General features: G+C 33.6%; 2 protein-coding genes across 2 annotated transcripts in view; both read right to left on the minus strand.

The window, feature by feature from the left end:
* Nucleotides 1-6,750, minus strand: part of LOC122590454 (probable glutathione S-transferase) — a 96,677-nt gene extending 89,927 nt beyond the window's left edge. The window contains exons 1-2 of the mRNA XM_043762656.1: nucleotides 6,327-6,750; nucleotides 5,599-5,973 (exon numbers count right to left, since the gene is read on the minus strand). Coding sequence (XP_043618591.1) covers nucleotides 5,638-5,973; nucleotides 6,327-6,644 — 654 coding nt within the window. The 5' untranslated portion in view covers nucleotides 6,645-6,750 and the 3' untranslated portion in view covers nucleotides 5,599-5,637. The remainder of the gene's footprint in view (nucleotides 1-5,598; nucleotides 5,974-6,326) is intronic.
* Nucleotides 6,751-7,642: 892 nt separating this feature from the next.
* LOC122590453 (probable glutathione S-transferase) lies at nucleotides 7,643-8,968 on the minus strand. The gene is made up of 2 exons (XM_043762655.1): nucleotides 8,277-8,968; nucleotides 7,643-8,160 (listed from the first exon to the last, which is right to left on the minus strand). Exons 1-2 carry the CDS (start codon nucleotides 8,592-8,594, stop codon nucleotides 7,804-7,806), a joined length of 675 nt encoding a protein of 224 aa, XP_043618590.1. The 5' UTR covers nucleotides 8,595-8,968; the 3' UTR covers nucleotides 7,643-7,803.
* Between the last annotated feature and the right edge of the window lie 8,731 nt (nucleotides 8,969-17,699).

A 17,699-nucleotide genomic window follows, 5' to 3' on the forward strand; every position in this document is an offset into this window, starting at 1 on the left:
GACCATATGGTGAATAATCTTTTCGGGTTTAAAAGTTTTGATGATTGCCATCTTTTTGCAGGCTCCCTCCACCAGTGGACGTAACCCTAGACGAACAGGTTCTTCTCACACAGGTGAGGAATCTTCAGGGCAGCTCAAGCCGCTGTGGCACCAGTCCCCGCTCTCTCTGAACACCAATGGCTCACTTGGCCAAGGGCTTCACAGGAACAGAAAGCCGCTTATAATGAGCGGTTGGAAAAATTCCTTCACAAGGACATCGAAGAGCCCAGGTATCTTCCTGATGATATGCTTGACATGTTGGTTATAAGAAGGGATATTGAAGGATTTCTAAGACTGGTGGGTATGGAAAATGATGAGAATGGTAACCCTGTTGACCAAGAGTTCCGAATGTGGATAGACATTTTCGGAAATAGGGAAATGGTTTGTAAGGAATGGTGCTTGGAATTCTTTTCAACTATCAATGTTAGCACCATTGACAAGGTGAAAAATATTTTTGATGAGGAATGCATACATTTTCGCTGTGGAGGGAGAGATCGATCTTTAACCATAGTTGAATTTGGAATTGCTACCGGAATGTACACTAGGGAATTGGCAGAAAATAATCAATTGTTTAGGAAGGTCTTAAGAATGGGAGCTCGTACCGGGTTGGGATTCCCGGAGGGTAGTCAGAAGTCATACTATGCACAGATTTCTAGGGAGACTTGGAGTTTTAAATCGAGGGTGAACTCTATTAAGTCGCCTATTTTGAGGTTGTTTTTAAAAATGATTACATACTTGGTTGTCCAGCGATCCAATCAACGGGACAAGGTGTATTTGGAGGATATGTGGTTGTTGAGACTGTTTCATGAAGGTGCCCCGTATAGATTAGCTTGTGCTCCTTACGTGGTAGCAAAACATATGGGTACCCGAGGCATGAGGGATAGGAAGCTTGTGTGTGGCCATTATGTTACAAAATTAGTGAAATTTTTTGGTTGTGAAGGGGATCGAGCTAATATGGTGTTTAACTTCAATTGGAAACCTATAAAGCCATTTGAGTAACCAGATTTGAAGCGTTTTGGGTTACTTAAACCTCAAACCAATAGAGGTTTTTACTCTTTGATTGATTTTGGTGATGCCGCCCCTGAGGGCGATGCAGGTGATGATGGTAAAGATACTGATGAAGAGATGGAGGAGGCAGCGGAGGAAGAACTAGTTAGACGCCCTAAACGTCGTGCCACTTCCACTGCGGGAGCTTCTTCTTCTTCTGCTGTTCCTGCAGGTTTTGATTTCACCTCACTTCAGTCTGTTGTCGATCGGATGTTCGAATCTCAGCAATCGTTTCACACACGCATGGATAGTTTCAAAGAGCAGGTTTGGGGAGATATGACGATGATGGGGTCTGGGCTTGGTAGGGTGGTGTATGACTCGCGCCGTTACCAACCCATGTGGGAGGCACAGCTGAGAGGGCAGGACTTTAGCCTACCCGCTGATCTTCCCGACTACCATCCACCTGCCATGTTTATCCCGCATCAGAGAGTCGATGGAGGTTTTTACTTTCCGCCTGAGCATGTAGTCGAGAAGCCTCCCCATCACGATCCAGGGGCATTAGGACCAGATATGCCGGTCCGATTTGGTTCTTATACAGGTACGTATGCTGGCATGGACGTGACCCGGGCGGGAGCTTCTGAGCAAACTTATGTAGAGCAGGTGGTTGGTTCTTTCTTCAACTATGGTAACCTTCCTGGTTACCAACACTACCCACCTCACCCTCCACCACAGTGAGTTTTTATGCAGGTTGCTGATTGAGATCTGTTGCTGTTTTTGATGGCTTGTATGATTTGTTCGAACAATTTCATTCTCCGCACTTTTAATCTCGATTTGGTTGTTATGTATACACCCTACGGGGTGATGGGACATCGTACTTTATTCCCATTTCCGTAGCATAATTAGGTTGGAATGTTGCATGCTTAACATTTATATTATTATGTTCGCTTGTTTCTGTTCATGTGTGTTAGCAAGGGTGTCATTTACATATGCTGGCAGTAAGTTCAGCGCTCTTTATTCTTGTTGGCATCATTCGCGCATGGAACACCACATTTACCCGGCAAGTTTTCTTGTTCTTATTTTTTTATTATTATTTTTTTTTAGCTTACTTTTCCCTATTTCCCTTATTTGGCTTAGTTTCTTGGACATTGAAGACATTGTCCAACTCAAGTGTGGTGGGGGGGGGGAGGTAAATAGGAAAAGTTGGTTAATTTTTGAAGATTTTTACATGTTTGTCCTCGTAGTTAATTGCTTTTGTCACCTAATTATAGATATAATGAGCAATGTAACTACACCTTGGTAATATTTTTAATATGTGGAATGTGTTTTGACTGATTAATGTGGCATCCCTTCTGGATTAATAACATTGCTAGCATGCTTATAGCACCATAATACCAAAATTGTGAGATTGATTGATTCATTGTTAGATATGATAGGTGTTACAGTTTTGGAACTATTAGCCTTGTAAATTTGTCCCTCTCATAGGCTTTTGGATTTATCCGGAAGTAAGGGTCTCTTTTAGAGCTCTGAACTATGATGTGCAAGTTTGAGGTTGGTTTTTCCATTTCTGGGATTTGCATTTGCTATGAGTGTGTCGGTGATTGCGTTGATTCTAGAACTTGTCCTTGTTGATCGTTCCGTTATTTTGCTATATGATGAAGAGGCAAATCTAGATTAAAACCTTTATTCTTTGTTTATTCACCCTTTGTTTAGTGAAAATTTGTTATGTGCATGTTTTGTAATGTGCTTAGTAGCTAACTACACTGGTTAGTGAACTACCCGTTGAAAACCCGTATGTTGCACTCACCTTTAGTGCAGGGAACAATAGAAAACATGTTGTCACTAGCCTGTTTTTTGTTATTAAATCCACCTAGAATTAAACCTTTCCTCGCCATACTGATAGTCGAAATCCTGGTGGGTCATTGGTTGCCTTTGCTAGATTGGATGGTTTGGGTTTTGTCTTATTATGTCGGGACGGGATATTCTCATCTTATGGGGATAGTTTGATTTCGTCATGGTTCTTGAATAAAGTCTGAATTGTTCATCTTAGCATCTTTTGAGATGATTTGTCACTGTTTCTTAAATTATGTAAGAGAATACCAATTAGGCAGAGTAGAAGTAGCTCACAAAAAAAAATGAATAAAAAGAATTTAAAAAAAAAAAAAAAAATAATATAAAAATGAAGAAAAATGAGCTTGGGCTGTCAGTTGGTATTTCTCCTTTTTGTCAAATCATTTTATGTAAGTTGGTTCGTTATTATAACCAACAAAGTGTTCTTAAATTGATATATTTGGTTAGAATTTTTGTAGTTGGCAAGTTTGTTTTAAGTCAACATTGGTTAGCTTTGGTTGATAAGTTGTTTGATTGTCATACACTACAATGGTGTCAGTTTTTTGATAGTTCTAGTGGGATTATGGTCTAGAGGACTTCTTGGGATGTGGACCGTTGGCAACTAATGACATGGGTTTGTTTTGGACTAGACTATATGTGAAAATTTTGTTAAATGTTGTGTTAGTTCTTTGTTAACACCACGTGTCTACCCAAATTCCCATACCTTGTTTAAATGACCGTTTAGCCTTAAAATATTACAACCCGTAAAGTCCTCTTCTGATAGACGTTATAGGGCGCTTGCGCCTTGGCGACTTAGGAACGATCCATGTACAAGCCTATGGTTAAAAGATTATGCATCACGACTTGGCTATTGAGTGATTATTCAAATATTCAACCCCAAAAGAAAGTTAGCTGGAGTAGGATAGGCGAGATATCACTTGTTCGTTTCATTTGTGCTTAGTCGTGTTATTGAGGCTTGTATATCAGTCAAATATTGTCAAACGTTCCGGTTTTCATTTAAGAGTAAAACTGCCTAACCATTTATTCTTATTTTTGATTATGGTTGAGCTTCTTTTTGATGACTGAAATGTGGTTCCATAATATACCAAGGTTTGATTTGTTTTAAGTCTGGATTTGCTTGAGGACAAGCAAAGCTTAAGTGTGGGGGGTTTGATAGGTCATATTTTATGCCCATTTCCCATAGCTTAAAGTGGTTGTTTAGTGAGGTTTACGAGTAGTTTTCGTATACAGTTGGTGCGTTTATGGTATTTGTCAGTGTTTCAGGTGGGAAAACAGGTACCTAAGCGATAACTTGAAGAAAACGAAGTTTCTGGAGCAAAACGAGTGCTTACGGACGTTTTACGAAGCACATAATTGGAGATTAGAAGAAAGTCAAAGCTGGTCAAAATGGTCAACGCAAGTCAACAAAACACTGTGACGCAGTATGGGCATGCGTCGCAGTATTTCAAGCCGAGGATGAAACTGCTTCGCAGCATAGGCAAACTGCGACGCAGTTTGTGTATATACGACAGAAGGCCAGTCAAGGGAAGTCAAAGTCAAGAAAAGTCAAAGAAGACACTGCGACGCAGTGTCATGCCGAATCTGCTGAATTTAGTCAGCATATAAATAGCTGCAATAAACATTCCAAAAACCTATCTTTCACTTTCCAAACGATTTTAAGAGCTTTTTCTAGGGTTTATCTTATTTTTCATCATTGTGGAGGATCAAAGACTCGTTCGGAATCATTTCGTTATTCGTTTTTCAACCCTTTGCATTTGGTAACAATGAATTCTTTCGTTTTGATTTGTTATTTCATATCTAATATGAGTGGCTAATCGCCTTTTCAATCTTGATGGAGTGAGACATTATGTAAGAATTGCACAATATTTATTAATTCAAGTGATTTTATTTAACGTTTCGTCGTGATCTTAATCTATTAATTCTTTGTCATTCAACTACTGGTTGCGGATAATTTGTGTTCATTGCTTAGTGACGACTAGGATTTGGGTATAAGTTATTTTGATTGCATAGTTAGAAGCAATTGGTTCTATGACGGGTACGGTAGAGGATAATCAATATTTGATAAGAATTAACGGGTTGACGGTTGGGTACAATCGATAGACGAAATTGTTATCTAAAATGACCAATACCATTGTTTAACTAGGGAAGTTATAAAAAGACGTCTCGGGGTACCGGTCTTAATAATGAAACTAGTTTATACAAGAGAATAAAATAGGTTGTTAACTTGACGGGTACGGGGTTGACAATAAATTTGAGTCTCGGTCATTAAATCACTAAATTGAATTTGAACTTCATCAAAAGTGCAATCTTAACATTCTGTTGAGCGAAATCAAGATGGGTGACTTTTAAATTATTGTTTTCATCAACAAACTTCTCTTTCGATTAATCCTCCGGGATTACTAACAAATTTTGCTAACTACTTGCAACGTGGCAACTCGGCCACAAAAACCCCCATTTTTACTTGAATCATTTAATGTTTACAATTGCTTATTTAAGTCTTTACTTGAATCATTTAATGTTTACAATTGCTTATTTAAGTCTTTACGAACGATCTCGGCTTACCAATTTTAACTATACTGCATGCGATCAGTGTGAGTGTGTAGTAATCGGTATTTTCGGTAAATCATGTTTATAAATTTAAAGCTAGATTTCGCACATCAGTTCACACACAAGCTTTAATTCAACTAAAATAAAAACACAAAGTGCTACTTATTGCAACATCAAGCTCGCATATGTTTATGACCTTCAATTCATGAACTATTATCACTCCTTACCAAATCGCTTCCTGAAAAATGAAAGGAGATTTTCTCTTGGAGGTAAGATTTCCTTGACGACAGGATAGTTGACAAAGTTATCAGCCCATTGGGTTAGTTTTGGGAACTTGTCTTTGGTGACAACCTTAAGACCGGCTGCTTCCTCAACTACTCCAAGCCAATAGCTTATGAAACAACCAGCAATATCAACCAGGTTGATGCTTTCACCTCCAAAAAACTTCTTGCCTTCAAGTTCCTTTTCTAATATTCCGAGCTGCTCATAAGCTTCCGCGAGAACTTGCTCATCCCCAATGCTGCTGAAAACCTTGAAAACTGCAGGCATACACTAAACAAACCGACATAATATATATATATATGTATAATCAGTCCCAACTCCAAAAAACTACCTTGTGAATTGAAAGGGGTATAGAATTTTTTGTCCTAAAAAAAACAGGGCCTTTAAATAACATAGTCATAAAATCAATATCAGTCATAATTAATTAACAAAATTTCATAAAAGCACAATTGCTTGAATATTTTATAAGGTTTTCAATAGTCATAAAATCAATATTAACAAGATCCACCCCATTTTTGACAGTCATAAAATCAATATCAATCATTAAATAACAAAATTTCATAAACATAGAAAATAAAAAGACAGTCAAACAAATTGCAAATATTATATATAAAGATACATACCTTGTCATCGATGAACTTGGCCCAAAATCTGGCAAGTGCTTTCTGGTAAGGATCTTGTGGCAAAATGGGAACAGTACCTTTCCAAACTTCATCAATATATTCAACAATCACAAGAGACTCACATACCGGTTTTCCATTATGTACCAAGACTGGCACTTTTTTATGGACTGGGTTATACTTGAGAAGGTCAGCGCTCTTGTTGCTAAGCACCTCTTCAATGTTTTCATATTCGATTCCTTTCAATTTCAATGCAATTTTCACTCTAGCAACAAATGGACTTCCACCAACTCCATGCAACTTCACTTCATCATCTGCCATTTCTTCTAGTTTTTTTTTGTTTTTCTCAGAGAATTGATTAATGACAAAATAAAATAAAATAAAAGGGTTATGCTTTGTTCTTTTGGATAGCTTTTTATTTTGTTAGGTGGTGATGCATATATAAATATTCTAGCTAGTGGTGAGTTGGCGAGGTACGTGCTAGAAAGGTGTTAAATTTGATGCATACGCATGCTCGTGTTGTACGTTGATTTGGGAATTGGATGGCCGGCGGATTACTAGAAAGTTGTTGGCAATTGTGGTCTGAAATGCGCCTTGTGCTGTAGTTGTGACAACTACTGTATTTTTTATTATTATTTCTTTTTGGTTCAAAAAAAAATACTGTATTTACTTTCTTTTTTTCCTTTCATTTTGACTCTTTTTATTACCGACATAGAGCATAGACCATTGTTTCTATTCTTTTCTTTGATAGGTTTGACCGTGGCTGTGGAATCTTGTCCCGAAATAAAACATATATTTGATATTATAAAAGAAAAATGATAAATTTTCATAACCAAATAACTTAATAATCCTCTTAAAATATTAAGAAGGTGACATGTGGTATCTACTAATTTTCTTTCCTAATCTTGTCCCCTGATTTTTTCATATGTCATCATCCAATAGTTAAGAGAATTATTAAACTATTTGGTTAGAAGAATTAATTATTTTCCATTATAAAATTATGAACAAATTTATCTATGATAAAATGTTTTGAATTTTGATGCTGCAATCCAATTACGGTGTTATGGATTCAACTCTAATAAATTATCGTAACAGAAAGATGCACATCAATAACAAATGAAATCACAGTTATCTATATTGTTATGGAATAACTTAAGATATAGATCCTTCAACCATTAATAACCATATTAACTCCTCTTACACCAACTAATTTACATTCACACCACACCACAACCACATTGCCACCACTGCCGACGTCGGTATCATCGTCGCCGCATCGCACGAGCATACGTCTAAGTAAAAGTCACACAACACGCAAATTCAAACCTGATCACTTGTTATACATTATACATTGTACATAATTATTATAGTTGAGAAGAAATGTTTTTTGTTTATCTATAACAGAGTTTTACCCAGCATACATACTCAGAAACCTTAATAAAACGACTAGATTTATAATCTCTCGACATCTCGTGTACCATTATGCCTTACCAAATCGTTTCTTAAAATATTCAAGCAATTGTGCTCTTGGAGGAAGTACTCTTGGAGGTAAGAGTTCTTTGACAACTGGACATTTGATGAAGTTATCAGCCCATTCACTTATTTTTGGAAACTTGTCTTGAGTAACAATCTTTATTTCGGTAGCTTCCTCGATCATTCCAAGCCAATACGCTATGAAATCAGCAGCAATATCAACTATATTAATGTTGTCACCTCCAAAGAACTTCTTAGCTTTGGCCGCGAGTTCATTTTCTAGTATTTGCAATTGCTCACAAGCTTTTGCGAAAGCTTGTTCATCTCCGACGTTGCCAAACACTTTGAATATTGCAGGAATACACTAAACAAATCATATAAAGTTATTCAAAGTACATATCTCTAATTTTTTATAAAATAAAATTGCAAGGGTTAATTAGAAACATATAGAAGTGTTATGTAAATATATATAGTAATTACCGAATCATCGACGAATTTAGTCCAAAATATAGCGAGAGCCTTTTCATACGGATCAAGGGGCAAAATAGGAAACTTCATATTCCAGACATCATCAATGTACTCGAGGATCACAAGTGACTCTGATATCGGCTTTCCGTTGTGCACCAGCACCGGCACCTGCTTATGAACCGGATTATACTTCAAAAGATCGACACTCTTGTTTTTCAGATCTTCTTCAATGATTTCATACTTGATTCCTTTAAGACTTAAAGCAATTTCGACTCTGCAAACAAATGGACTTCCTCCGACCGCATACAATTTCACTTCATCCGACGCCATGTCGTTCTGGTTTTGATTTAATCACGAAAACCAGATTTCGGCCTAATTTGAAATATAATCAGATCAGATCAACTAAACATGTTGGAGCATGTCAGATGTTTGTCAACGGATGGTTTATTTTTACCATTGATATTTTTGAAAGCTAATAGATTGTTTGATTGATCAAGTTTATAAGACCATCCACATTCACAACCCAACCCAACAATATCATTCACTAAATAACTATTTTTTCTCTCTTCTATTTATCCAACCCAACCAAATCAATTTTTACATTACCATCAACAACCAACCAACTATTTTTATAATGAGTTATAATCCTTGACAATTAAGTTTAAAATATTGTAGTTCATAAATAAGCAAAGAAAAGCAATATATTTAAATATACTTTTAAAAGGCATACGAATGATTTAGCTAAAAATAAAGTTATATAATATGTTATAATATTAAATTTGAATAGTAAAAGGGAAATATACAAACCTTGCCAACTTGCCATACAGAATTAGTCTCTAAACATTTGTTTGCTCCATCGACTTGGTCGGTGATATAAAACTTTTTTAATATTATTTCTACTCCACTATATCCAACCGACTAAATTTTTAGTCACCGATGGAGGTAGTCTAACTAGCTTGTTGAATGTGATTAGAATATATAAATAATGAATATTTTATCCTCTCAATCAAACAAGACCGAGTCTAGTTAATTCATATTAAGGTATCAGCTTCTATTTTTTTTAATTTAATGGTCGTGAATATGTGTTAAACAATTGTGCCAAATGTGCATAAAAATCGCCCAATGTGAATTACTGTATGTGTTAAATCCTACTCGTAAATTTTATCTTAGTTTAACTAAAAATAAAAGTTTACATATATATAGTAACTACAGCTAATAGTTGGTATAATTGATAGCAATCACTATCGGAAACGTTACAAATATAAAAAATGCAACAAATACTTAAAAGATATATGGCTAATAACATTGATCGTATCACACATTAGGCAATACTTTCCCTTTCCATTGAAGTAGGGAGGGCTTCCTTCCCCACCATTCCGGTTATTACAATATATGAACGAAAAAAAAAAAGTAAAAATTTGAGGTTAGCTGGCTAACAATAATATTTGCATTGGCATACCATAACAATACTACCAAGGCGAACACATTCCCCTACTCCCCAATATTTATCCTTACATTTTTTATCACAACAAGTGATGTAGCAACCAGCTGAACATGTCCCTAACGCTGACGTACATATCGGCCTCACGTTCACATCATGCCTGCCTGCGAATTCGTCTATCGCATTCACCAATGATATGACTGCATTCAATTTGGTTAATTAATTTGAGCATATATCTATACTATATTATAAAGCAGATTTTCTCTAAATTTTTAACATTGAACTTCAAATTTTCAATATTGATTTTAACTACTTTTCCAAAATACCCCTCCTATCTATTCTATATTTATCTAAAATAACTATAATACCTTTTATCTCTCCTCAAATCTCAACCAATCATCTTTTTTCTCTTTCCTCCATAAATCATTTATTCCTCCAATTTATTCAAAATCTTTTATTTCAAAAACCGTACATCGATAAATTATAAAAATTGTATGAGTGTTCTTAAAATTTCATGCTCTTTCATTAGAGATGTCATTCGATATACTTCCGACAAATTTTTAAATCCGAGGGCGGAACCCGTACGGCTAAGGCATTTGACTATCATACTCTATGACATATGAACTCCTATAACCTATCATACTCTATGACCTAGGTATCACCTCACCATCTCACCGCCGCAACGCGCGGGTACTTGCTCTCGTATATATAATTAGTCGATCGACCGATTATATTAATAGCTTGAAATGTGAGATGAAGCTAGTCATTTACGTACAACAAATTGATGTGAAAATTGGCATATGTAATAAAGAAGCGATTCATACATACACTTTGTTTAAAAGCTGTACACCGAATATATTTCCAATATCATATACTCTTTTTTTTTTTACCTATTTATGAGATAGTATAGAACTATAAATAATGAGTTTTGTTTTATGTTTAATACATGAAGAGACTGGAAGTTTTAAAATTTGGGCCATATTTTATACTGGAAAAAAATGTTTGGTTGATATGAAATAAACAAATCAAAAGGCACATTAGCCGATTTTCAAGTGTCAACATGGTTTTATCCCCTACGACGATTTGGAAATTGAAGATGGTTTGTCGCTCTAAAGTCTAAATTCATGTGATAAGGTCAGCAGGAGGATGGAACAACGAAATCATTTTCCTATTATTTACAGTATTTATTAATCCCCTATTTTAATTATTCTATTTTAACTGGTCAATTTTTTTTTTTTTATGACTTTGACTGTAAATATCTTTGTTTGTGTTCTATATTAATTGATAAAAGTTATATCAATGAAACGTATATTTAAAACTCAATCAATTCATATATGTTATGTCAAATGTTATATAACACAAATAAAAATATTTACTTTCAAAGTTAAAAAAAATCTGAAAAAGTCAAAATAGGACACTTAATATAGGACGATGAAATATATATTAATTTGGTCAATACTGCAGGTCACCCAACCTCTTCACTAGCTCCGCGTTTAATCCTTTTCCTGTTATTTATTGATATATTAATTTAATTGATTTTTACAATTTAGCCGATTTAACATTTCACGTTATAATACCAGCTATTATATGATAAGTTTGTTGGATATTTCAGGATTAGTGGTAAACACCCTTGTTTTTGGAGACAGAGGTCATGGGTTCGATTCTCATCCCATGCAAAGGTTGGAGGGTCTTTTCTACTATTTAGGTAGAAACTGGAAGTAGCCTCTCTACTTAAGTAGAGGTAAGGTCTACCTACATCTTAACCTCCCCCATATACCGTCGAGGTATTGGGACTCAAAACCCGCGAAAAGCGGCACTGAGCAGTTACTTACTTTTTTTTTTTGTTGTTGGATCTTTCAAAATCTGATGTATATAATATTTGCACGATCACTTGAAGAAAAGTAACGCTATACTCGATAATATTATAGACATTCATGATAAATAAAGACCTATATCTCTTTGAAATCATTTTAAAAGACACCACACAAGATGTAAACATGCAAGTAACTTTTTTTGCAACTTTTCTAATTATTGTTAGATTTGACGTTCTAAGTGAGATACACCTTTTGCAAGATTAAATTAACAGTCAACAGACAAAGATTGTGGAAATTTAGTTAAAGGAAAAACATTTCCTGCAAAATTAAATGCTACTCGCAAATAAAGATATGAAGTTGATACCTGAAATACCAAGAAGAACAAGGATAATGTAAAATTTAATTGAAATGGTAGCCATCGTAATCAGTAGAAAGCAAATAATAATTCGAAGATATATAAATTGAAATTACAATTTTAAGATGTCCATGCATTTTATGGCGTACTTATAGCGTTCATATATACCCACGATATTCAATATTAATTATTTGAAATGGTTAGGAAGTCTTTTTGTGATAAATAATCTCTGGATCAATCCTGAAAGAGCAAAGTTTATCCCTAATTAGTGTTGTGTCTTCTTACGACTTATTAGGGGGTTTTCCTTCATTTTTCATTTTTTGTTAGAAATGTTGAGATTCAAGAGAACATGAATAATTTATATATAAATTAATTATGGGAAAACTCATGTCATTAGTCTTCGAGCATTTTGCTAACACCATAATGTTAAACTCAAAGCTATATGTATTGGTATTTTTTTAGAATTATAACCATCCTACTCCTAATTCTAAATTACATTAATGGAAGAGGTTTGGTTTTTATCTCATGCAAAGACCGGATATCATTTTCTACCATTTAGGTAGAACCTGAAAGCACTTTTCTACTTAGGTAGGGGTAAGGTATGCTCGCATCCCCCCCCCCCCAATACACCATCGAGGTATTAGGTTCCAAAACTCATGCGAGACGACAATGAGCAATTCATTTCCTTTCCTATCCCTGGAATGGAATCCATAACTCTTAAAAATAATCCACACTATGAATGTAGGAAGTGGAACTTAAACCTTAGTAGCTTGGTATCAGATCTTTTCCAGAAATGAATTTGCCCTTTAACGGGTATATACCTCAATGTTAATTACCTTAACAATAAGCCACCGGCATTTTTGTCCCATTGTTAAATATTCTTTGTTTATCAGTGTTAGACTCTGATGTAAAAAAATTTGCACTCGCGTTATATCTTTTATTATTCGTTGTTTTTATTTAACATAGTGTTATTTGAAAACGTAATATTATATTATATTATTCTTTATATTATACTTGTAATATTTACAACATTAATTAACACCTAATAATACTTTTTATGAGTTTTGGATTTTGATATATGGGAAAGAATATTGAGATGTAAAGTTGACCAATTAAATGAATTTGTTTATTCTTTAAATATTTTTTCTTTCATATTATATATTAGTAGACACAAAAGTTAATTAACTATTTGATTGATAATACCTTATAAAAAAATAATTTATTTTGACCTTTGATATATTCATTTTGGAAAAATGATCTGTACTGCAGACTTTATCTAAGCTTAGTATTGCTATATTAATAAAAGTTACAGATTAAACCTTTGAGTTTGATAAACATACATAACCCCTCCTGAATTTTACATAACTTCCGCTGAATTTTACATAATCTCCCATGTTTTACCTAAAATAAATACTGTATGTTTTACCTGACATTTTCCCATCATTTTTACCCTTAAAATTATAGTTACTTTAGAATATTATTAATTGTTCTCTATTGTTATACCAAAAATATCCCAAGAAGTGTACCAAACAAGAGACTACTCAAAGAATCTCACTCTTTGGAAGATCATCCATCATATAACTCTTGTGACGAAGGTAAATATATAATATTCTATTTTGGTAATTATATATTTTTATTCAAAAAGTGATGGCCGGAAGATGAAAACGTACATATACTCTGATGGGTACAAGTTAACATTGATATTCACATTGACACATGGAAAGACCACCTGGGAGAATCTTGACACACCAGCCTTCGGTTTTACCAAAATATTTAGCTGCACATTTCTGATTGCAACATTCATTGTAACACTCAAAGGAACAAGGCCCTAATTGTGTAAAGCACTTCTCTTGATCAGCTGGTTGATGCAATATTGGCCCACTGTCACCCGCAACACTAGTGGAATTATCCGTTGCATTAATTGCTAACACCGTGCCACCTGCATTTTACGTTTTTAATTCAACATCGTAAATATATAGCTTAATTTCAGGCTCGTTGGATCGATACTATTTGTGCATAATAAATATAAATATATAAAAACATAATAATGTGACGATACCTAAATTTATATAAATCGAGATAATATATATGCTTGCTAAATATATAATTAATTCATGATCGAACGCTTTTCACACAAATGACGATGAAGTAAATTAATATTTTTGGCAAATTTTGTGACCGCTCTCTACGTCAACAATGTTGACTTTTAGATCAATACTACTACTGTACTAGCTTAATTAGCAGACAAATGATGATCAACGATCATCTTTAATTATCTAGTTAAACCCAATACGAAAAGAGTTGGTCATTAAAATATGGAAATTGATATATAAACAACATAATTTCTCCATACATATAATTTCAATCGCCAAGATCATTGATTTGATACATGTAAATAATCATCATATCTTACTCCTTTAAGTTTGTTAATCATTTCTCTTGAGAAAAAGAATAACTACATTTTGATTTTATCTCTCAGCTCTTAAGTCAATTTTGTGTGCTAGTTAATTAAAATACTTGCGTGAATTTTTGTACGGAAGTAAGATATTGAAAAAATCATACCAAAGACAGTGAGAGTGAAGATGATCAAGAACTTGGTCATAACTTTAGCCATATATAATCACTGACTTGAAAGATGTATTTGAGAATTGCGATTGTCAGAAATTGTGATATATGGTCGGAATTCTAATATATGTATGTCCATATATATATATATATATATATATATATATATATATATATATATATATATATATATATTTATAGTGGTTAGAGTCATACAAGTCATAATGGCTAATTTGCAATTAAGAAAAGATTATGCATTTATGTTTGATAAATGATAACAGTCTTTTAAGAGCTTAAATTCTCCAGATTTTAGTAATAAGTTACCCTCAAAAAGATAGCCATTTTGATATGGTATCCGGAAAAAAGACTTCTAAAAGCCTTTAACGATCTTTATAATATAAAAAAGATTTAGTAAGTAGGATCGAAAAAGTCTAAAGCCATCTTTAATTGGTTGGTAAGCAACAGGTCCACAGCTTGTAGCCCAAACTCTAGCTGATACGGCCCATTTAAGCCAGCCCATTGATGATAATGACCCAGTCAACAAACCCATTACTTAAGGAACATGGTATCTTCAAACACATTTAGATTTCCACCGTTTATAATTTCTTTCATGATGTACCTAAAGTGATTTTACACTTTTACCATATCCTTATTTCTTGCAACTGATAGACTATTCGTAACTGTGTATCCTTTACCTATACTTTTTTCCTGTCACATCAGCATCACTTTTTTATTTTTTTCACCTTCTACTTTTTTCCTTAATCATTCACCTATCATTTGGTCCTCACTTTTATTTAATTAAAAACACAATACATTTAATCAATATGTAAAAATAAACCCCACATTTTGTCTTTTTAGCTAGGTGATCACAATCACTTTCTTCTTTTCACCTTCACTCATCACCTACACCCCTTAACCATTCACCTTTTTCACCTTTACTCTTCACCTACCTCTTTCACTTTAACCCCCTTAAGGGTTAGTTGCCTATCACTAGCTATGTCTCACTTATATTTGGATTCTAGACTAAAGTCTGAGTTGTTTGTGATTGAATTTGTTATTTGGCTAATTAAAAATAAAAAGAAAAAAGAAAAAAAGAGTTGTTTGTTGTTTTACCTTCTATGACTAGTTTGGCAATTGGTTATCACGACCTTGAATTTGCATTAGGTGGTAGAGCATTGACACATTCTACACCAATTTACAAGTTCTTCCTTAAATACTATATACTTTTTCAAAAATTACTAAAAGTTGTTTGTTATTATACCTTGAGAAAATCCATCTGAGTTCGAATCTCTATAAGAGTGGATTATTAGGGAGATTTTCGAATTGTGAACGAAGGATCGATCAATACTTCATCCAGAAGATAAAGTATATCATATCATCAATCACCCAACTGACCAAACATCAAACCCCGTGTAACAACGTGTTTAATATTAGGATAAGCAAAATCATTTTAACGGCAAATCATTTTAACTTTTAGTAACAATATTATATAGATCATCGACTATAACTAAAATCTAATCAATCACTACCCATAAGAAAAAAACAATGATCACCTAACCAATGAACATTGGTCTTTAATTAATTACTTAATCCAACAGTACTACGTAATTAATTAACACATACATACAAAAGTTTTAAGGACATGGAAATCTGCACATGCATATCGACTCAGTCGTAGTGTCAAATCTAAAACAAAACCCCTGTCCCTGCTTGTATGCTGCTGCACATTTATCATTACAACATTTTGTATCACAAACATTTACCAAACACGGCCCATACTCCATATAACATGTATTGCTTGTTGTTGGATGAGCCCAAGCTTCGATGGCCCCAGTTGATTCTTCCCTTGCTTTTGCGAGCAGTACTATTCCTGTATTATATGTTTCGATGAAAGAAATTAAATAAAAATCCAACAATGCTTTACGAGTAATTAATTAACAATAGTTAATGTGTAGTTGCACCTAATAATTAATTTCGATTTCTTATAAAAAAAAATTTTAAATGACTGATTGATATTTTGTCCTTATTTTATATGGTTTTTTCCTTATTTGAAGTAATTTATCACTAGCTAGGAGTAGATTTGCGGTTAAATAAAAAGATTCATTTGTTTACAAGGAGTGAAGGACCATAATACATAGCCAGTTTCATAAAAACAATAACGCAAAGTAATAATGCATGAATGTAATTAAAAGGATGAAATTTATAAATTAGTAATACCAGAGACACCAAAAATAATGAAAATGATGTGGAATATGGACATAACTTTAGCCATCTTAAGCTATATAAGAAAACTACTTGAAGAGTATTTGTTAGAATTATTGCGCGTCGTGAAAAACAAGTGACGTGTGTACATATTTATGGTGGTTAGAAGCTCATAAAAACCATGCCCGTTAGGATTCTGTTGATAAATGACATTTACAATATTATCTTTTTTTTAAAGTAACATTTATAAAAAAATCAACTACACATTAAGTGTCCAATTACATCCACGTGAACCGTAGCAGGATCTGGTTAAACCAACCCGACTATTCTATTATGAGTCCTCACTCTTGGATGGTGAAGGGCAAGTCTCAATTATCGTTCTAAAAAAAAGAAATTAAAGTTATTAATTTGTCGTCTATAAGTTATTACTATTTTTATTCTTTTTCCTGCTGTTTATGAGTCACAAAACATTTTTGACTTATTTTTAGGTATTTAGCCGTCAGTTAGTTTGCGAACCAAATTGATCACTAAACGGTTGATATCTTTGAGGTAGTTCCTAGGTTTAGAACATCCAATTTCATTTGTTTCTTAAGTATAAGTCATCAATTTTTTTTTATCACATTTAAATGATCAGAAATGGATCACTCAAATTCAAACACGTGTAAAATAAAACTGAAATTTTTAGGTTATCGAGTTTTTATGAAATGGACTAATCGGGACACAAAAAACTCGTATGTCTTATGTAGAGTAAAAAGGTTTGATTGCTTATAAACTTAAATGATAAAATAAGCTATATAATTTTAAACAAATATGTGAATAACCCTATCTTTTTATCATGTATTTGGGATATCATTAGAATTGACCAAAAAATGAAACTTAGAATATAGTGATATAGAAAAGAATCTGATAAACCAATTAAGTATCAATCCTTGAAATGATTTTTTTTTTTTTTTGTACGCTAATTAAGATTTGTCACAAATGCTGAAACGCCCGTCATATTATCAATTTTGTTTTTTGTTTTAACAGCAAAAATGATATATACTAATAAGCAGCCATCT

This window comes from Erigeron canadensis, chromosome 3 (assembly GCF_010389155.1).
Source record: "Erigeron canadensis isolate Cc75 chromosome 3, C_canadensis_v1, whole genome shotgun sequence".
Classification (NCBI taxonomy): domain Eukaryota; kingdom Viridiplantae; phylum Streptophyta; class Magnoliopsida; order Asterales; family Asteraceae; genus Erigeron; species Erigeron canadensis.

What these genes read in the sequence shown, in the direction of transcription:
- LOC122590453 (XM_043762655.1), bottom strand. Translation starts at nt 8,594, where the DNA reads ATGGCGTCGGATGAAGTGAAATTGTATGCGGTCGGAGGAAGTCCATTT. An exon ending in CTAAATTCGTCGATGATTCG is followed by an intron (nt 8,161 to 8,276) that starts GTAATTACTATA and finishes TGATTTGTTTAG; the next exon opens with TGTATTCCTGCAATATTCAA.